General features: G+C 37.5%; 1 protein-coding gene across 2 annotated transcripts in view; it reads left to right on the top strand.

Annotated features, from left to right (window-relative positions):
- Nucleotides 1-22786, top strand: part of PIK3C2G (phosphatidylinositol-4-phosphate 3-kinase catalytic subunit type 2 gamma) — a 387527-nt gene that overhangs the window by 297657 nt on the left and 67084 nt on the right. For both annotated transcript variants that reach the window (XM_081592337.1, XM_081592336.1), the window contains 3 exons: nt 7644-7833; nt 8344-8465; nt 13056-13164. In XM_081592337.1, coding sequence (XP_081448463.1) covers nt 7644-7833; nt 8344-8465; nt 13056-13164 — 421 coding nt within the window. The remainder of the gene's footprint in view (nt 1-7643; nt 7834-8343; nt 8466-13055; nt 13165-22786) is intronic.

Here is a 22786-nt window from a genome sequence, read left to right as displayed (position 1 = left end):
CTGGAGAAGGAAATGGCAATCCACTCTAGTATTCTTGCCTGGAGAATCCCATGGACAGAGGAGCCTGGCGGGTCACAGTTCATGGGGTCACAAAGAGTTGGACATGACTGAGCGACGAAACACACACGCATGCTTCAATGGTTACTCCACTGTAGTTTATGAAGCAATTAGAAACTTTTGCCATTTTATTTATTAATATAAATTTATATTAGTAAAAATATGAGCTCAAAAAATACAGTATTTAACCTGAGAAGAAAAAAAAAAAAGCACCTGACATGAAAGATTAGACCTGAATTTGACAGTTTTCTGAGACTGATAAACTCAATTGCCTAGTCACACATAGCTAGGAAACCTATTAGTAGCAGTTGTTTCTGATGATAAGCAATTTAAGATACTTACATAAAAAGGTACATCTGTTCTGAAGTAGAAAAGAATTTGTACATATGTTTAAGATGGAACCTATGGCTTAAGAAATTTTATCCTATTTTATGTCCCTTTGGACTATGTTCCCTAGATCCAAGAAATACTAAATTATTTTTCTAAGTGTATTTTTATATAAAAACTAAAGGGGCATTGTTTTAGTGCTTTTATCCCACCCAGGAATTCCATACTAATCTATTGGCTTGTGTTCAGTTGCTCAGTTCAGTTCAGTTCAGTTCAGTAACTCAGTCGTGTCCGACTCTTTGCGACCCCATGGACTGCAGCACAAAGGGCCTCCCTGTCCATCACCAACTCCCAGAGTTGACTCAAACTCATGTCCATCGAGTCATTGATGGTATCCAGCCATCTCATCCTCTGTCGTCCCCTTCTCCTCCCATCTTCAATCTTTCCAAGCATCAGGGTCTTTTCCAATGAGTCAGTTCTTCACATCAGGTGGCCAAAGTATTGGACTTTCAGCTTCAGCATTAGTCCTTTCAATGAATATTAGGGACTGATTTCCTTTAGGATGGACTGGTTGGATCTCCTTGCAGTACAGGGGACTCTCAAGAGTCTTCTCCAACACCACAGTTCAAAAGCATCAATTCTTCGGCGCTCAGCTTTCTTCACCATCCAACTCTCACATCCATACATGACTACTGGAAAAACCATAGCCTTGACTAGATGGACCTTTGTTGGCAAAGTAATGTCTCTGCTTTATAATATGCTGTCTAGGTTGGTCATAACTTTTCTTCCAAGGAGCAAGCATCTTTTAATTTCATGGCAGCAGTTGCTCAGTCATGTCCAATTCTGCTCTGAGGTCCCCAGTCCTAAACTGCATCATATTTAACAACACTAGTTTATCTGACCTGTTAAATCTGCCACTTGAGAAACTGGAGATGGATTTAGGTGAAAGTTGCCTTAAATTCTAGGTTTATCATAAGAGTTCATCCTTCACCACTAGTCCTCTTGTATCTTGACTGTTGGGAAATGTAAGACTAAGGCCTGGATGTGGTTGAGATTATGTGAGCATGAGTACATCAGAACTCAAAATTTATGGTTCATAGTCCTACCTTCATGAGAAGTGAGTACATGCTGTTACCATAAAGCTTTCCATACCAATACATAAAATGTGCTCCGTAAATATTTGTTGAATGAGTGAATAAATTGTAAGGTCTCCACAAATCATGATTAGTATTATACTCTTACTATTATTATTGTCTTCATGTCTTTAAACTGCTGATGAGGAAAGAAATGAATGTTTTATCCTGTACTACCTACCCATAAATTCATAAAGTCAAAGGACATCTTTAGAAATAATGAAAACTGTGGAAATGAATAATGAGCAGGGTCATATTTTAACTTTCTTAGCAAATTTTGGCCAAGATTGATATATAATAATGGAAAAATCTGGATTTTTTTTAAAAAACCTAATACCAGAACAAGATAAATGGGCTTGAAGTTTTATAAAAAATGAGGGGGAAATTATTAAACATTATTGATTTATATTTTTAACATCAAGGACATGGCTGCTTCTTCATAAAGAAATCACTGCATGATAACTTTGATAGATGCCAACCTAGAAAACCAGTCTTTGATTACATTCGACATCTATTCCTCTTGGAAAACTTTAGTAAGCTCAGAATAGAAGGAAACTTAGATAAACATGTATTTTAAAGTGAAAAATTATAAGCATTAATGTCATTAATGTCAGGAAAAATATAATAATGCCTCTATCTTTATAGTAAAGCTCTATATTTAATATTTGTTATATTGTTATTTTCCACTTGAATAAGAAAACAAATAAAGCAATTCCAGATAATTTTCTTTTAATTTTTGAAATAATGAGAATTTAGTACAGTAAGTAGTTATAAGATAAACATTAAAGAGTCAGTAGTGAAAAAAAATAGAGGGAGAACTTTATATGATCGCCTAAATAGATACAGAAAATACAGTTATTAAAATTTAGAATCAGTTTTTTTAACTCTCTAAAAATAAAAAGAAGTGTCCTTAATCTGTAGCTAAAAACTATAGAAAACATTGTGCTTAGTGGTAAAACATTAAAAGCTTTTCCCTATAATGAAAGAAACCAAAAATGCGTGCTATTACTATTTTCATTTAACATTGAACTAGAAATCTTAGTAATGTAAAAGGTAACAGAAAACCCTGTCATTGTTTTCATGTAACATGACTGTGTCCATTCAAATTTCAAAAGAATATACAGTATATTGTTAGAAATAATGACTTAAAATCTACTCATATATTAACAGTTATTAGCTAAAATTTAGAAAAAAACTAGAATTTACAAGTTATGAAAAATCTAACAAAAGATATACAAAACATCCACAGGAAAAAAATTCTAAAATTGTACAGAAGGATGTAAAATGAGACTCAATTAAGTGGAGAAGTATGCCATGTTTAGTGGTTGTATGTTTCAATACTGTGAGGATGTTGATTCTCCCCAAATTAATTTATAGTTTGATGAATGCCACTCAAATAATTGTTCATTTGTTTTGTGTCTGGGTAAGCTGGATAAGCACATCAAGCTGAGCACATCATGAGAAATGCTGGGCTGGATGACTTACAAGCTGGAATCAAGATAGGTGGGAGAAATATCAACAACCTCAGATATGCGGATGATACCACTCTGATGGCAGAAAGAAAAGAGGAAGAACCAAAGAGTCTCTTGATGAGGGTGAAGGAGGAGAGTGAAAGAGCTGGCTTAAAACTAAATATTAAAATAAACTAAGATCATGGCCCCATTACTGCATGACAAATAGAAGGGGAAAAGGTGGAAGCAGTGACAGATTTCCTCTTTCTGGGCTCTAAAATCACTGTGGATGGTGACTGCAGCCATAAAATCAGAAAACAATTGCTTCTTGGCAGAAAAGCTATGACAAACCACAAAAGTCCATACAGTCAATGCAATGGTCTTACCAGTGGTCATGTATGGTTGTGAGAGCTGGACTGTAAAGAAGGCTGAGCACCAAAGAATTGATGCCTTTGAACTATGGTGCTGGAGAAGACTCTTGAAAGTCTCTTGGACAGCAAAGAGATCAAACCAGTCAATCTTAAGGGAAATCAACCCTGAATACTCATTGGAAGGACTGATGCTGAAGCTGAAGCTCCTGTATTTTGGTCATCTGATGGGAACAGCCAACTCATTGGAAAAGTCCCTGATACAGGGAAAGATTGAGGGCAGAAGGAGAAGAGGATGTCAGATGATGAGATGGTTGGATGGCATCACCGACTCATTGGACATGAATTGGTCGAACTCCAGAAGATGGTGAAGGACAGGGGAGCCTGGCGTGCTGCAGTCCGTGGGGTCCCAAAGAGTCAAACATGACTGGGCGACTGAACAGCAACAGAAGCGTGATAAGCTAATTCTAAAATATATTCAGGAGGTCAAAGGACCTAAAATCAAGGAAAAAAAAAAAAAACACCTAAAGAAGATCAGTAATGCTGAAGAAGCTGAAGTTGAACCATTCTATGAAGACCTACAAGACCTTTTAGAACTATCACCCAAAAAAGATGTCCTTTTCATTATAGGGGACTGGAATGCAAAAGTAGGAAGTCAGGAAACACCTGGCATAACAGGCAAATTTGGCCTTGGAGTACAGAATGAAGCAGGGCAAAGGCTAATAGAGTTTTGCCAAGAGAACACACTGGTCATAGCAAAAACCCTCTTCCACCAACGCAAGAGAAGACTCTACACGTGGACATCACCAGATGGTCAACACCGAAATCAGATTGATTATATTCTTTGCAGCCAAAGATGGAGAAGCTCTATACAGTCAGCAAAAACAAGACCAGGAGCAGACTGTGGCTCAGATCATGAACTCCTTATTGCCAAATTCAGACTTCAATTGAAGAAAGTAGGGAAAACCACTAGTCCATTCAGGTATGACCTAAATCAAATCCCTTATGAGTATGCAGTAGAAGTGACAAAAGATTTAAGGGACTGGATCTAATAGACAGAGTGCCTGATGAACTATGGACAGAGGTTCGTGACATTGTACAGGAGACAGGGATCAAGACCATCCCCATGGAAAAGAAATGCAAAACATGCAAAAAAGCAAAATGGCTGTCTGAGGAGGCCTTACAGATAGCTGGAAAGAGAAGAGAAGCAAAAAGCAAAGGAGAAAGGGAAAGATATTCCCATCTGAATGCCGAGTTCCAAAGAATAGCAAGGAGAGATACGAAAGCCTTCCTCAGCGATCACTGCAAAGGAATAGAGGAAAACAACAGATTGGGAAAGACTAGAGATCTCTTCAAGAAAATTAGAGATACCAAGGGAATATTTCATGCAAAGATGGGCTCAATAAAGGACAGAAATGGTATGGACCTAACAGAAGCAGAAGATATTCAGAAGAGGTGGCAAGAATACACAGAAGAACTGTACAAAAAAGATCTTCACGACCCAGATAATCACGATGGTGTGATCACTCACCTAGAGCCAGACATCCTGGAATGTGAAGTCAAATGGGCCTTAGAAAGCATCACTACTAACAAAGCTAGTGGAGGTGATGGAATTCCAGTTGAGCTATTTCAAATCCTGAAAGATGATGCTGTGAAAGTGCTGCACTCGATATGCCACCAAATTTGGAAAACTCAGCAGTGGCCACAGGACTGGAAAAGGTCAGTTTTCATCCCAATCCCAAAGAAAGGAAATGCCAAAGAATGCTCAAACTACCGCACAATTGCACTCATCTCACATGCTAGTAAAGTAATGCTCAAAATTCTCCAAGCCAGTCTTCAGCAATATGTGAACCATGAACTTCCAGATGTTCAAGCTGGTTTTAGAAAAGGCAGAGAAACCAGAGATCAAATTGCCAACATCCGATGGATCATTGAAAAAGCAAGAGAGTACCAGAAAAACATCTATTTCTGCTTTATTGACTATGCCAAAGCCTTTGACTGTGTGGATCACAATAAACTGTGAAAATTCTTCAAGAGATTGGAATACCAGACCACCTGACCTGCCTCTTGAGAAACCTGTATGAGGTCAGGAAGCAACAGTTAGAACTGGACATGGAACTACTGACTGGTTCCAAATAGGAAAAGGAGTACGTCAAGGCTGTATATTGTCACCCTGCTTATCTAACTTATATGCAGTATACATCATGAGAAACGCTGGGCTGGAAGCACAAGCTGGAATCAAGATTGCAGGGAGAAATATCAATAACCTCAGATATGCAGATGACATCACCCTTATGGCAGAAAGTGAAGAGGAACTAAAAGGCCTCTTGATGGAGATGAGAGAGGAGAGTGAAAGAGTTGGCTTAAAGCTCAACATTCAGAAAACTAAGATCATGGCATCCGGTCCCATCACTTCATGGCAAATAGATGAGGAAACAGTGGAAACAGTGTCAGACTTTATTTATTTGGGCTCCAAAATCACTGCAGATGGTGACTGCAGCCATGAAATTAAAAGATGCTTACTCCTTGGAAGGAAAGTTATGAACAAGATCGACAGCATATTAAAAAGCAGAGACATTACTTTGCCATAGGACTTCCCTGGTGGCTCAGACAGTAAAGTGTCTGCCTACAATGTGGGAGACCTGGGTTCGATCCCTGGGTCAGGAAAATCCTCTGGAGAAGGAAATGGCAAACCACTCCAATACTCTTGCCTGGAAAATCCAATGGACAGAGGAGCCTGGTAGGCTACAGCCCATGGGATGGCAGAGTCGGACACGACTGAGCAACTTCACTTACTTTGCCAACAGTGGTCCATCTAGTCAAGGCTATTGTTTTTCCAGTAGTCATGTCTGGATGTGAGAGTTGGACTGTGAAGAAAGCTGAGCACTGAAGAACTGATGTTTTAGAACTGTGGTGTTGAAGAAGACTCTTGAGAGTCCCTTGGACTGCAAGGAGATCCAACCAGTCCATCCTAAAGGAGATCAGTCCTGGGTGTTCATTGGAAGAACTGATGTTGAAGCTGAAACTCCAATACTTTGGCCACCTGATGCGAAGAGTTGACTCATTGCAAAGACCCTGATGCTGGGAAGGATTGGGGGCAGGAGAAGGGGCTGACAGAGGATGAGATGGCTGGATGGCATCACCGACTCGATGGACATGAGTTTGGGTAAACTCTGGGAGTTGGTGATGGACAGGGAGGCCTGGCATGCTGGGACTCATGGGGTCGCAAAGAGTCAGACATGACTGAGTGACTGAACTGAACTGAACTGAAAGAGGAATTAAAGAGTCTGTTGATGACAGTGAAAGAGGAGCATGAAAAATGTGGTTTAAAACTCAACATTCAAAAAACTGGATCATGGCATCCCATCCCTTCACTTCATGGCAAATAGAAGGGGAAAAAAATGGAAACAGTGACAGACTTTATTTTCTTGGGCTCTCAAATCTCTGCAGATGGTAACCGCAGCCACGAAAATAGAAGACGCTTGCTTCTTGGAAGAAAAGCTATGACAATCCTAGACAGTGTATTAAAAAGCAGAGACATTACTTTGCTGACAAAGGTCCACCTAGTCAAAGTTATGGTTTTCCCAGTAGTCATGTATGCATGTGAGAGTTGGACCATAAAGTAGGCTGAGTATTGAAGTACCGATGCTTTTAAACTGTGGTTTTGAAGAAAACTCTTGAGAGTCCCTTGGACTGAAAGGAGATCAAGACAGTCAATCCTAAAGGAAATCAACCCTGAATATTCACTGGAAGGACTGACGGTGAAGCTGAAGCTCCAATACTTTGGCCACCTCTTGGGAGGAGCTGATTCACTGGAAAAGACCCTGATGCTAGCAAAGATTGAGGGCAGGAGGAGAAGGGGACAACAGAGGACGAGCTGGTTGGATGGCATCACGGACTCAATGGACATGAGTTTGAGCAAATTCCAAGAGTTAGTAGAGGACAGAGGAGCCTGGTGTGCTACAGTCCATGGGGTTGCAAAGAGTTGGACACGACATAGTACTGAACATAAACAAAAATAGAAATTTAAAGAATTTCTATTTTAAAAAAATTTAAAGAAGTCAAAATAGAAATATTGCAATTAGTTTTATATTTCACCATGAAAGTTTCTCTCATATTGGCTAACAGCTCAAGATGTGAATTTGAAGTTGATAAAAATAATGTTTACTATTAATTGTTCTGCTCCAAATCAATAGGCATGGTCCTTGATTTTTCCACCCACATCTAACACAAGGAAATGGCTCAAGTGAAATGGGTCAGCTCAGGGGGAACATCACTCACTATCTTATCTTTTTTCATTTCTCTAGGAAAATAAAGGAAAGTCTGGAGTGCTTCCCTGTGAAATTGAATAACTTGATCCACACACTTGCACAAATGACAGCCATAAGCCCTGCCAAATCGACTTCACAGACGTTTTCCCAGGAATCCTGTATGCCAAGTGCAAGCAGGTCAATCCAAAGAGCAACAATCTTAGGGTTCAGCAAGAAAACCAGCCATGTAAGTTTCAAGACTGTCATCTTGACTTGAGTATCATTTGACTACATTTCCCACTTTCCTTCACTATACACATTCTTCCTGATACCATGCTTATTTTTTTTTTTTACTATGCATATGAAAAATCAGTTACAGTTTGAGTAGAAGTGCCATTAAGGAGGATGTTCCAAGGAGAAATCATAACAACCAGAGCTATTAGTAGAGAATCATCAAAGAGAACAGTTCCTGCCCTGTGGTAGACTATAAATCAAGAACTAATTAAAATGTCCACAAGGAAAGAAGAGCAGAAATTAGGCAGTCTGTTCCCAGCACCTGAGATTATGATATCTTTCTGTACTGGGTGTTTATAGGTAATTCTGCCTTTACAAAATGCACCTCTTATCTTTTGTGATGATTTTTTTTTTTTTTTTGCAGAGAAATTCTTGCTTTGTTTAGTTTACACGGAGCCAGATTTTAGAATGTATTGAAGGTTGATACTGACGTCTTTTGATTTTGTCTATTTATTTTCTGCAGCTGTATCTAATCCAGGTGACTCACAGTAACAACGAAACAAGCCTGACAGAAAAGTCATTTGACCAGTTTGCAAAACTTCACAGCCAACTTCAGAAGCAGTTTGCATCACTGACCCTCCCAGAGTAAGGATTGTCCTCCCTAGGGTTTTGCATTTAGTACTTGCCCTTGAACGTAAGGAGAAATTATGGTTATGGGGTTTTCTATTTGTGAATAATATAGCATTCTGATTCTAGTTCCACTGAACCTATCCAAGCAGACTCTATTCCTCTCAGAGTAAAGAACCTTTTGTCTCACAAAGCAGAAAAAGGTTTTTAATTTTGTCTGCTTTCAGGCATTGGTGTTGTAGACAAAAAAATCATAACCAATTTCATTTTTCATCAATTATCAGTAAACTTGTTTTCTTGCTTGTTTTTTAAATTTAATATTTTTCTAGAATTTTCTGTTAAAATAAAATTGAAAATGCAGAACGAAATTGGATATATCTTCTCTTTCAGCAAACAATGGCGACAAAAAGCTCTGATATATTTATTTGCTGTACAAGAAAAATTTATCAATATCAATTAGTATACAAGTAAAATTTATTCACATCAATTCATTTTTGTTATTAATTATTACCTTGATCCCCTGGAGAAGGAAATGGCAACCATTCCAGTATTCTTGTCTGGAGAATCCCATGAACAGAGGAGCCTGGCAGGCTACAGTCTATGGGGTTGCAAGAGTCGGACACGGCTAAGCACAAAGCACACACATTAACTTGAACTTGGGTTATCTAAATTTAACTTGTTATTACCTTCCTTTTGCAGTCTTGAGAACCATTGCTTCAGTTCATGTTATAACAAAAACATATTAAGCATAAACAAAGGGTATAATTCAAATAACTTCTGATCAAATAAATCTTCTAAAATTCATCATTTAGAACTAGCCAAATTTATATTATAGACTTGAGTATGTGGAACATCTTGACTTTTTAAAAAGGAACTTCTTAGAAATTATGATATTTGCACTTAGGCATATCAAATGTTATCTATAGAGTAGTTTATTGGTATCCACAAGGGACTGGTTCTAGGACCCCCCTCCTGTGGACACCAAAATCCTTGCATGCTCAAGTCCTACACATAAGATGGCATAGTGTTTACAAATAACCTACCCACAGTCTCCTCCTAAAGTCTCCTCTTTAAATCACCTCTAGATTTCTTATAATATATAATACAATGTAAATGCTATGTAAACAGTTGTAAATACAATGTAAATGCTATGTCTATGTAAATATTTTCTGGCATGCAGAAAATTCAAATTTTGCTTTTTGGAACTTGCTGGATTATTTTATCCTAATAGTTCGATCCTCAGTTAATCAACGAACCTGCAGATAGGGAGAGCCAAATGTACCAGGACTTTTCTTGAGTAAATGGTCCTCTAACAATAGGAATGTTCATACCTCACCTAACATACTTGGTACATGTGGATTTTCATTAGACTTTCAGGGTTTAGTCACTTACCAAAGTATAAATCTAAGCAACATCACCAGTGGATGGAAAGATAGTGGGCATTATTGAAGACTGAGTAGTTTACATTCATGAAACTCTATACTTGCAGATATCTCAGAAATTTTGAAATACAAATGCTTTAAAAATCAGATATCTCAGAAATTTTGAAATACAAATGCTTTAAAAATCAGAAAGTCATCAGAGTAAGAGACTGACCGGGAAGGAATGTCATTGTGAAAACTTAAAGACAACATCAGCTTTAAGAATTATTGAAAAACATCTAATATGGTAACTGAGGAAAAGGAAATACTGGCGAAAAAAATTAAAGTCCAACTACAAATACTGAATTCAACATTAGTAGTTTCCATTGTATCTTACTTATTAATGATTTAGAAATGTGTTTGTTCATTTCTGTTAAATGGCTGTTCCTTTAGGTTTCAAAAATGTCTCTGTTCTACACTTTTCTCTCCCCAATACCTATTAGTATAACCTGTAAAACTTAAAAGTGTCAGTAATCTCTTTCCATGTGCCTCATCTCCATTTTCAGCTTTAGTTAGCATTCTGCCTTGCTCAACAACCCCTGCCAGGTAATGGGACCTAAATTGGTTTTAAAACCGTTCAAGCAACATGTGGAAGGGAGGAATATTTAGTCCTTTGAGCCCTGAACAATATTTGTATGCTGACAGTCCCAAAGGAGCTCAGGTTTATAGCAATGCATATAGATGAAGGAGGAGGGCAAGATTTCCTCTGACTCCTAAATTTACTAAGAGAAGCTCTATGCAAATTATGTAAATCCAATCTAGAAAGTATGATCAGAAAGTTCAAATTAGACATATTGTAAAACAGTGGTCTTCAAATCAGGCCGTTTGTACTTCTTGGTACCTTCTGAGAATACACAGACATAGGAATCTTCCTTGAAATTAATCATCTTCTTTAAAGTCATCTGCTTGAGGGCTTCCCTGGTGGCTTAATGGTAAAGAATCCACCTGCCAATGCAGGAGGCACAGGTTTGATCCCTGGTCCAGGGAGATCCCACATGCCGCAGAGCAACTAAGCTTGTGCACCACAAGTATTTAGCCTGTGGTCTGGAACCTGGATTCACTGGTGGCTCAGAAGGTAGGGCGTTTGCCCGAAATGCGGGAGACCCGGGTTCGATCCCCGGGTCGGGAAGATCCCCTGGAGAAGGAAATGGCAACCCACTCCAGTACTCTTGCCTAGAAAATTCCATGGATGGAGGAGCTTGGTGGGCTACAGCCCATGGGGTAGCAAAGAGTCAGACACGACTGAGCGACTTCATTTCACTTTCTGGAGCCTGGGAGCAGCAACAGCTCAAGCACGCAGGCCCTAGAGCCTGTGCTCTGCAATATAGAGGAGCCACCGCAATGAGAAGCCCTCACACTGCAGCTAGAGAGGAGCCCCACTCACTAGAGAGGAGCCCCACTCACAACAACTAGAGGAAAAACCCACGCAGCAACCAAGACCCAGCGCAGCAAAAAACAAATGAATAAAATTATAAAATAAAAATAAAACTCATCTACTTGGGAAAGGTTGATTTCCTTTTCCTCGCTTACTTTCACCATCACTCTTCTCCCAGCCATCGAGGATTGATACACTGTCCCGGGGAGTACAAAGTCTCTGAGGCTCAAATAAAGGGCAAATCAAAATAGCGGTATTGGTACTGAGAAAATGAATTATTCTAATAAGTGGATATCAAATCTGTCGGCAGGTCAGGTTTTTCTTAGTCTGTGGTGTGAACAGAATTGAGAGAGGACTTGTCAGCACCATCAGATAAAATATCCTAAAAAATCATTTTCAAGAACTATTACTATGTTATATTTGACATATAACTCAAAAGCGTTTCAAATAATTGAAGCACATTACTGGAGCTGAATTCCTTAATTCTCACATATTTATTTACATGCAATATTTTTTAGTACATCCATCTATAAAAATGGAATAGAACTAATGTTGAACTCCATTTTATTCTAGCAATAAAGAAAATTCATCCACAAATAAACAAATTAATATTTAAAACCAGCAAAATCTATCTACTTACCAAATGTATTTCTGTGCTTTGGTTAATTATATACGATACTAGTTTTTATGATAACTAAATCTGGATGAAAACTTTTAATACTTTAAGCCTTAGAACTGCAAAAGTAAAAAAGTAAAATATCAATTATTTAAAGACACAGACATATTACTTTGGATTTCCCTGACGTTTCTGACAAGAAGCAATGGATAGGATGTCCTGCAGTTGTCACATACTTCGGTGTGTTTGCTGACAACCCTTTACCATCCCCCATGCTCCTTTGCCCAGGGAAAGGTCTAGACCAAAGAAGCAGAAGATGAAGGAGGCAACAGCAAGACTGCAGTCAGAGGAAGCTGCTAGATAGTTCCTAAAACAACGCATTTAACCAGAAAAGTTAAAGTGTTAGTCACTCAGTTGTGTCCAACCCTTTGTGACCCATGGACTGTAGTCAGCCAAGGCTCCTCTGTCCATGGAATTCTCCAGGCAAGAATACTGGAGTGGGTAGCTATTGCCTTCTCCAGGGGATCTTCCCGACCCAAGACGCAAACCTGAGTCTCCTGTATTGTAAGCAGATTCCTTGCCATCTGAGCTACCAGGGAAGCCCTTAAGCAGCAAAACCTGTTGCCTTTAACAGGTCATGCCACCCAATAATTGGTCGTAATCAGTGTCCAACCCATCAAGATGAATCATCAGATAGCCAAGAGGAAATTCTGCAAGTCAGACCTCTGAGGAAAGTGATACTTGTTCCAAAAGACTAAGACCAGATGGAAGCATATGTCACTTGGTGAAATGTTTAACTTAGCTAGTGTAGCAGTGTCTCTAGTGAACCCAGAAGCAACAATATCATCTGACTTTTTGGGAAAATTATGAATCATTAAATTTCAGAAAGTATTTATTAACCCCCACATGTATTAAAAGACAAAATGTGTGGTCTGCCATAAATACAGTAAGAGGGAAAATATACATTAGTTTAGTGTGCTAAATTAAATTAGTGTTAATATTAATGATGGTTTAAAAAGCACATGTCCACAGCCATGTTAATAAAGCTCTCAGAATTAATCATGCATTCTGTGGTTTTATAAAAAATGTTTTCATTGGCTCTTCCATCTGATGCAGCTGTAACTCCATGAACGGTTCTAAGATACAGACACCAATTTTCAAACTAATGAAAATATACCTTGTTTCTTTTAAAACAGGTTTCCTCATTGGTGGCACTTACCTTTTACAAATTCAGATCACAAAAGGTTCAGAGATCTAAATCATTACATGGAACAGATATTAAATGGACCGTATGAAGTTGCAAACGTATGTTACAATTTACTTTTATATTTTTACATAACATATGGACTGTTTTATATATCATTACTGGGAATATTTTTAAATACTTTATACCATCTTTAGTCCTACATTTACTCAACACATGTGCAAACTAAAGTTATCTTGTCAATTCGTGCAAAAACCAACCGGGGTTTTAGTTGAAATTGTATCTTAATATCTTTCAATCCATTGTCATATACCCATTTAAGTATTTTTAAAATGTTCTCCCAATAATAGTTTATTGTTCTATGCATAGAGGTCTTAAAAATACCTTGTTATACCAGATATGGTACTTTTTAAAAATCCTTTTTCACCAGTATTTAGATAGAACTGATTTTATATTTTGACATCTTACCCAACTTTTAATTCTAATAATCATCTGTGTAATCATCCATGTTGTTTCTGAATTTTCAATTTATGGTCATATCATCTGCAGATAACAAGAGGTTTTTTATTTATATATTAATGGAACAAGTTAAAAGTGTTAGTCGCTCAGTCATATCCATCACTTTTTGATCCCATGGGCTGTATCCCGTCAGGCTCCTCTGTCCATGGAATTCTCCAGGCAAGAATACTGGAGTGGGTTGCCATTTCCTTCTCCAGGAGATCTTCCTGATACAGGGATTGGACCCCGGTTGGATTCCTGGGTCAGGAAGACCCACTGGAGAAGGGATAGGCTACTCACTCCAGTATTCTTGGGTTTCCCTTATGGCTCAACTGGTAAAGTATTCACCTGCAATGCGGGAGACCTGGGTTCGATCCCTGGGTTGGGAAGATACCCTGGAGAAGGGAAAGGCAACCCACTCCAGTATTCTGGCCTGGAGAATTCCATGAACTGTATAGTCCATGGGGTCACAAAGACTCGGACACGGCTGAGTGACTTCCACTTTCAAGTATGTACATTTTTATAGGTACCCTTTATTATTTTGTTTCCTTTTATTCCTAGATTGTAATAGTTTTTACAGTGAAGCTTGAATTTATCAGTTTTTTTTTCCTGAATCTATCGGGCTAATCAATCATCATCCAATAATCCTTGTTTTCTCCTTTACTGTGTTAATGTGGTGAATTACACTGCTGAACTTTCTAATTTTAAACAAGTTTGCTCTACTAAAATAAACTCCACATGGTTGTATGTATTATCCTTTTTTATGTATTATTAGATTTAACATTTTTTTCTTTAGCATTTGTTTACATCTTTGTTTATGATAGAGACTGGCCTGAAGTTTTGCCTTCTTACAAAGTCATTACCAGGTTTCACAATCAAGAACATGCTGGCCTCATAATATTAGTTGCAAAGAGTTACAGCTTCCCCCCACACACACACACACTCTGGAAGAGTTTGTATAAAACTGGTTTTATTTCTTCAATGTGTAAAGTCATGTAGGTCTGGAGATTCAATTTGTTTGAGTTGTAAGTCATTTCATATTTTCTATTTCTTCTTGGTTCTATTTGTTAAGTTACATTCCTCTAGGAGTTTGTGCTAATCTACTGGCATAAAGTTATTCATAATAGCATATTATAATCTTTTAAACATTTATAGGATCTGAACAGATATTCACTCTTTGATTTCTCACACATATCATTTCCTGATCAGTACTGCTGAGGATTATGAATTTTACCAGTCTTTGCAAAAAATGAAACTTGAATTTATTGACCCTCTCTATCATATTATTTCACTATTCCATTTATTTTTTATCTTTATTATTTCCTTCTTTTGCTTCCTTTCTACTAATAACATCCTCACATAGCTAATTGTTTATTTTCAACCTATCCTCACTTACCTATTTAAAATTCTAAATCCTTTCTTCTAATCAAGTTTTAATAGCACCCCATAAGCTTTTATATTCAGTGTTATATTTTCTTTATCATTCTTCCAAAATATTTATAAAATTTTCACTGTGAATTTTCCTAGACCCCTGGATTAAGTCTTTTTAACCCACTGGAGTTTTATGTGCTGTGCCAAAAAAATACTATATCCATAAACTTAATAAATACTTATTATTGTTGCTTTATGCAATCAATATCTCTTTAATATTACTCAGATATATCATTTCCATTGCTTCCTGTAAACTCTGGATTTCCACCTTGGAATGTTTTTCCCCTCTACCTGAAGAACATTGTCTACTATTCCCCTGAATATGAAGTTGCTGCTAAAAAAAAACAAAAACCCTGTATTTGCATATGTCTGAAAAGTTTTTATTTTATCTACATTCTTGAAGGATACTTTTGCTGACTACGGTACTTGGATAGCAGTGATTTTTATTCTGAAAAACTTTAAAGCTATCATTTCATTGTCGTTTAGCTTTCATCGAGTCTATTGCGAATCCATCTGTTATAATTGTTGTTTCTTTGAAAAGTTGTTTTTATTCTTTATAATATTGTTCTTTTTACTGTTGGTTTTCTGCAGTTTTATTTTCATTTGCTCAGATACGACTTTGTTTCTACTGATGATGCTTGAGATTCAGCACTTTTTGAATTTGTGCCGTGATGTCTTTCATCACCTTGGGAAAGTCCTCAGTCATGATCACTTCACGTATTGTTCATACCATTTCCTTTCTCCTCCTTTGCTGGGACTTTAATCACATATATGTTAATCCTTCTCACTGTACCCTCTATGTCTCATGCCTTTACTCCTGTATGTTTTATTCTTTGTCCTCTGTGACTTAGTTTCTGAATAGTTTCCTCTAACTTATCTACTGACCTGTGTTCAACATACTGTGGAGTCCATTCTTTGAGTTCTTAATTTCAATTATTATGTTCTTCAGATTTAGAATTTTTTTTTTCCGGTTCCTAGTTCTTTGCTAAAAATCTGTCCCTTTTATTATTTGTTTGAAAATGGTAACCATAGTCATTTAAAATCTTCCTAAAAACCCCAATATTGGGACCCACTGCATGTATATTTCTATGTTCTAAAGTTTCTGCTAGTTTTAAATCACGTAGTCTTATTCTGTTGTGACCCTGTTTCTTTTTCCTTTTTATAGCGACCACATATTATACTGTAATATCCTTTGTATAAATTGGACACCTATGTTACTATCATTCTAATCTAGAGAATTATAATATGTGAGTACATTAACAATTTAGGGTTGCAGAAATTCAGTTGCAGGGATTCAGAGTATTTGAACCTGAATGGTAGCTCTGGTGCAGGACTATTACTGGTTCACCCTATTCCTTAGATGCAGTCACTGTGGATCTAAACCCAAGTTGAGACAGATTCACCAAAAAAATTATGTGGCAGCTCTGGATTCTATTCCCTTTCCTCTTAACTCTGCCAGGTGATCAAAAGTGCTATTCTATGTCTCAGCCTTCCACTGCTGCAACCTACAACCTACATCAACACACACCTACAACAGAAAATTGTGCCAAAACCCAAGTTCACATCCCCAAAATTGTCTTGCCCCAGATTTTAGTCTGGTAATTCCTCACTATCTTGTTAGCTATCTGATGCTTTCAAGCAGCTTGAAAACAAATTGTCTAATTATCCAAGTTATTCTCACTAGGAGGTCTAGAGTAAATGACTGAATCTACTGTCACTAAAAATGGGAGTTTAGAGCAGCAGTCATCACCCACTCAATCCCTCCCCTTCCAGAGATATCTGCCATTCTACCTCCTCACCTCCATCCTGTGTTCTAACGAACCTCGTCTCTCATAGGGAGCTGTTTCAGAGGATCTAAGTTTGTGGTCACTTCCCATATGAAAAAGTATTTAAGAATTTCTTGGTGAGATTTTGGTACTCTTCACCAGTGATTCTGAGCAGGCTGGAAAATTGAAAAGATATGCCACTTCCCAGTTTTGCTCCCTTCTGTCATATGCATCAAAAAAAGGGACTCTTAAGATCCCTCCCTATATACACATACATAAAATGTACACGTGCACACGGAAGATATAGGTCCTTCTGAGGATTCAAGGGAGCACTTGCTCCCTTTACTATTAAATCCTTATCATCATCTTGCATGAAAAGTTACTATAAGATAAGCACAAGTTACAGAGGCAGGTACCAAGCTAATAGAATCCTCTAGGGTTATTGGCTAGACATAGGACCTTTTAGGGATTTATCTAGAACATCATCCCTAAGGATAAAAGGTTATTGTTGTTGTTGTTTAGTTGCTAAGCTGTGTCCAATTCTTTGTGATCCCACAGACTGTACCCCACCAGTTTTGTCCTTGGGATTTCCCAGGCAAGAATACTGGAGTGAGTAGCCGTTTCCTTCTCTAAGGGATCTTCCCAACCTAGGGATCAAACCCACATCTCCTGCATTATAGACAGATTCTTTACTGCTGAATGACCGGAGAAGCCCAAGGGTAAAAGATACAAGGTCTATTAAGCTTTTTTCCTTTTGATGAAAGAGAGGAATGGAGGCTACTTAAGGAATATCTTTAGCTAATCCACATATCTGGAATAACTTTAGTGTCCCAATGAGAGACCATTTCTAACATTAATCACGCTAGTCAACAAGCTACCACTTTTATGAACAAAATCTCATCTTTGACATTCAGTGTGCTAATTAATAATGTCCATTTTTTCAATGTTTTCAGCATGATGGCTTGAGTTACATATATTGTGAAATGGTTACAATAGGTTTAGTTAACATCTACCATCTCCTATAGATACAATAAAGAGAAGAGAAAAAAGCAATTTTTAAATTTATAAATGTCATAAGATGAACATATAATAGCTCTACCTCTTCTTCTTCATCCTCTCCCCCAAATTTTAGAGTGCTTTTAATTACATCAGTAAATAGCATTTGTAAGCTGTCTATTGTTGATCGAGTTGTGAGTATATAAAAGAAGCACTTACATTGACTGTTTCTAGCATGAATTTCTTGATTAAAACAATGAGAACCTCCTATTTCATTCTCCTCTATCCAGGCACCCTGATAGTGAAGCCTTTCAGTTCAGTTCAGTCGCTCAGTTGTGTCTGACTCTTTGTGACCCCATGGACTGCAGCAAGCCAGGCTTCCCTGTCCATCACCAACTCCCAGAGCTTACTCAAACTCCTGTCCATGGAGTCGGTGATGCCATCCAATTAGGACATTAACAGAGCACTCCTGGATTCTAGTGTCTTTTCCTTTTATTGAAGTATAGTTGACTTGCAATATTATATTAGTTTCAGGTATACAGCATAGTGATTTGATAATTTTTCTGCACTCTTGATTAAATCCTAGCAGCAGTTTCGTATCTTTGATCTAACAAACGTACAATATGCAAAGTGTGAACTTCAGTAAGTTAAAGGTATTGTAACAAGAGGACTACAACTAACCCTATAAAAGGGAAAGTCACTCAGTTGTATCCGACTCTTTGTGACCCCATGGACTGTAGCCTGCCAGGCTCCTCTGTCCATGGAATTCTCCAGGCAAGAATACTGGAATGGGTAGCTGTTCTTTTCTCCAGGGAATCTTCCCACAACTGACCCCATAACTGGGACTTAATAAAGCGCCAAAGAATCCTATTTTTCTCAGCTGTCAATTCAACAACTTTTCTTCTCCATGTGGAGCTTGGGAAAGACATTAGATGAGACTACTTTCCAGTCAGAGTGTGAATTGTTTTAGTTACATGTTGTATAGCAGATTAAGTCAGTATATATCAAGGTAACCTTACTGAAATTTAAAAATAAAATATATTAATGAACATGTTCAGAATTGTTTCCTTACTGTAGGTTTGCTGATTCAGGATGTTGGCTTATTGCTATACCTCCTAGTTGGGTAATATTTTGGTTTTCTGATGAATAGAGCCACTTCTAAAAAATCCCACAATTCAGATTAAAGCATCCTAAGTCTATTAGAAAAAAAACAAACAAACACAGTTGTCAATAATAATTGTATTAGAGTGCATGTAGTCAGGATCAAGAAGAGAAAATTTTAAATCCCTATCACCAGTGGTTCTAAGACTAGTGGTTCTCAAAGCTCAGTTTCTGGACTGTGCTTGGGATATCACCTGAAAATTTATAAGACAGCAAAATATCAGCCTCATCCTCAATAAGAATCTAAATCAGAAACTTTGGGGATGAGGTACAGCAATGTGTTTTAATGAGCCCTTCAGGGTGTTCTGATCCATGACAGCATTGCTGTTGGCTCTGCTGGGTCCTCATTGCTTTGCTCTGGCTTTCTCTAGTTTTGATGAGCAGGGGCTACTATTCATTGTAGCACAAGGGCTTCTCACTGAGGTGGCTTCTCTTGTTGGGAAGCACAGGCTCTAGCCACTAAGAGTTCAGTCATTGTGACAGTGGACTCAGTAGTTGCCACCACTCACAGGCTCTGGAGCTCAGGCTCAGTAGTTGAAATGCATGGGCTTAGTTTTTCTGCAGCACGTGAAATCTTCCTGGGCCTGGGATCGAACCTGTGCCCCCTGTGTTGGTAGACAGATTTTTTTTATGTACTGCATCACGAGGAAAGTCCCCATGACATATTTGAGAACCATATTTCATAGTCTAGTCATCTTTCCTCTTTTTTTTTTCCAGTTTGGACATGGTCAGATATTTGGTTTCCAATGTAGTAGATATTAAGGTACCCTACTATATTATTGATTTTTAGCAAATCTGGACTCAAGAATATTGTGCTGCAATATTGTTTCCAGGCTGGTAGCTCAGCTGGAGATGCTGTTTGTATCAAAGGACAAGTGCCTGAGCACTTAAGGAGGTATACTTAACCCAGTTCCCAGTGAGGTAAAGAAGGCATCCCAGGGAGTATGGCATTCAGGTTGTTGTTAAAGGGCAAACATAACAGAAGTTAGTAAATAGAAACTGGGAAAAAGTTGTGCTAGACAAGGGGAATTGCAAGGACAAAGCATCCATTATGGTTACATGTTTTTCTCTTGTTTGGAAGCTTAAAGAAATCAATGACTATATTCACTTAATTTTTATTCATGGACAGCACACTTATAATCTCATCAATATTTAACAAATACTTTAAATGAAAAATAACAGAATTATTAGCATATATTAACCTATAGGATTTATGTTGTTTTGTAAAACCTAGGGGACTGAAACTTTGCATCTGAAAAGTACCAGCAGTCTCCTAACTTATTCTTACCAGTTTTAATTTAGTGCATGCTCCCAAAATATATAATTTATTTTTAATATATAAACTACCATGCTAGTAAGTGATACAGGCTTTAAAATTTGTAGAAAATAATGCAAAATTTGGGGGAAATTTTGGATGATATTTTAAATAAATATGAATGCAATTTTGATTTTTTCTCACCCTACTGTATAATCCCACATGAATCCTGTGACCAGACACCTCTGGCTTGGTAAAGAATGGTCTGGAGAATCTTGCTAGCTGCCAGCTTGAGGACAATTCCTTGGTTACCTAGTGCTAAAGCCAGAAACACTGCTTGGCCATGCTTTAAATGATGAGCATTACTGGTGCACTGGGTCATGATTTTATCCTTCAGAAAGATCACTCAGAGCACATCTGTAATATATCTGCTATGAACAAAGAGAAAGAAGTGAACAGTATCTGTTCATCATGGGAACAGAACCACATAATAGGCTAACTGAAAATAAAGATGTAAAATGATTGTTGAAACAACACTAAACAATAGAAAAGCTACACTACGCTAAATGATATATGTAGATATCTTGCATGTGCATGAATTTAACTGTTTGAGATGGCCAAAACATTCATTAGGACTTTTCTGTAAATCTTATAGAAAAGCTGAAAGAATGTTTTTGGCCAGCCCAATATTATACTAGCATACTCAATATAAATTATATATTATATCTTTTGAATATATTTAGTATTTAGATCTCAAATCAATGAGTAATGGGAATAAGTTATAGAGAGGCTTCTGTTATATAGGATCAAGGCAACTGAATTTATGTCATTGGACTTCAAATGCTTTTTGTGTATTCAAGAATGTAGTGTGTTGAAATCTTAATGTTCTTACTAACTCTGACATTCTCTGAAGGTCATGTCCATTCACTTTGTCATAATGAAGGACACATGGATATGATAACTGTCTGTAAGGGATCATGCTGAGAGGACCGTGAATGAGATTGTCATCTTTCAAGCTGAGGGCTGCTTTACAGATTAAATAGTTTTAAAGACTGTTTTAAAGACTTTTCAGGGTAATTGACAAAACATCTAGTAACCATTGAAAATGTCAGGTTTTGGCATATTTAAGCAGAGGCAAGTGAGTGCAAAGTGAAGAGGTTTCTGATTTCTGGTCCTGGTATGAATAGAGTAAATAGTGAGATCTGTCTTGGTATGGCAACAACAGAGATTTCCTAAGTATACCTGCCTAGAGGATGGGTTCACAGAGAACTGTTAGCAGGGGACTGTCATGAGAGGGGAAAAGTAAAGGAGTCAGACTATACAGGTAGAGAAGACTTGCAAAGTGAAGTTTATCAACACAAGGTTTAATGAACAGTGTTACAGCTCATCATGATTACAGCTGCATTGAGACAGCTGAACAGAACTACCAGAGGACCTCAGTTTTCATCACATTCACATTTACTACTGTGCTAAGTTAAAGTGCTACTGAAGAGGCCCCAAGAAGAGATGTTTTTATTTTGTTTTGTGCTATTCTTAAATTCTATCAGCCAATATTTCGGGAAAACAAGGCTAAAAAAATTTCAAGCCTTATTTTTGTTTTGGAGGAATTAAGATCTAGGATTTGAATGAGAAAAAAAAAGGAGGAGAAGAAAAAAGAAAAGATATTTGTATCATCAAATATGAGATACTACTGTGAAATCACAGATCCCAGAAATGCTCCAAGTAAGACTATGTCAACCACTTTCTATCCCTGGACTTTCAAAGAGAGCAATCCTATTTTGTGCCATAATGGTATCAAGCAAAAGGAAGCTGATATGATGGCTTTGTTTCTCACAAAGTAACACCCTGCTAATAATTTAATTGAATTTTGTAAAATGAGTATTTGAAGTACAAGAAAATAACTTTCTAAGATGTAAATACTACATCTGCTTCTTAGTTGTCCTTTCTATATAACAAAATAAAATGGTGCTAGATTAACAAAGATAAAATCAATAAAAATTAAATCTGAGGACTGGAATAATAAAGACTATTAATACTTTCAAAATCTACTGTCTCTGTCACTCAACAAATGTTTATTGATTGCCTACATTGTATACTTTCTGACCAAGAAACCAAAATAGTACCTACTGATCAAGAGTTTCATGGGGAGGTTTTAAAAAGTATGTTCTGAGGCCAGTCTTTAGAGATGCTGGTCACACAGGCAAAGGGAGATACAGGTATACTCCATTTTATTACACTTCGCTTTATTCGCCATTCACAGGTATTATGTTTTTTTAGTGGCAACCCTACTTTAAACAAATCTATTGGTGCCATTTTCCCAACAGAATATGCTCAGTTTGTGTCTTTGTGTCACATTGTGGTAATTCTCAAAATGTTTCAATCTTTCTATTATTATATTTGCTTTGGTGATCTGAGACAAGTGATCTTTGATATTACTATTGTAATTGTTTTGGGAGGGTGCCACAAACTGGACCCATATAAGACTCTGAACCTTGGTGTGCTCTGACTGGTCCACATTGCTGATTAGCCTTGCCTTCATCTCTCTCTCTCTCTCACCACCACCATCCTTGGGCCTCCATATATTCTCTGAGACACAAAAATATTGAAATTAGGCCA

This window comes from Giraffa tippelskirchi, chromosome 4 (genome assembly GCF_054371585.1).
Source record: "Giraffa tippelskirchi isolate mGirTip1 chromosome 4, T2T-mGirTip1v1.2.pri, whole genome shotgun sequence".
Classification (NCBI taxonomy): Eukaryota; Metazoa; Chordata; class Mammalia; order Artiodactyla; family Giraffidae; genus Giraffa; species Giraffa tippelskirchi.
The sequence above is the reverse complement of the archived record's forward strand: the minus strand, read 5'-3'. Positions and strand labels throughout refer to the sequence as shown.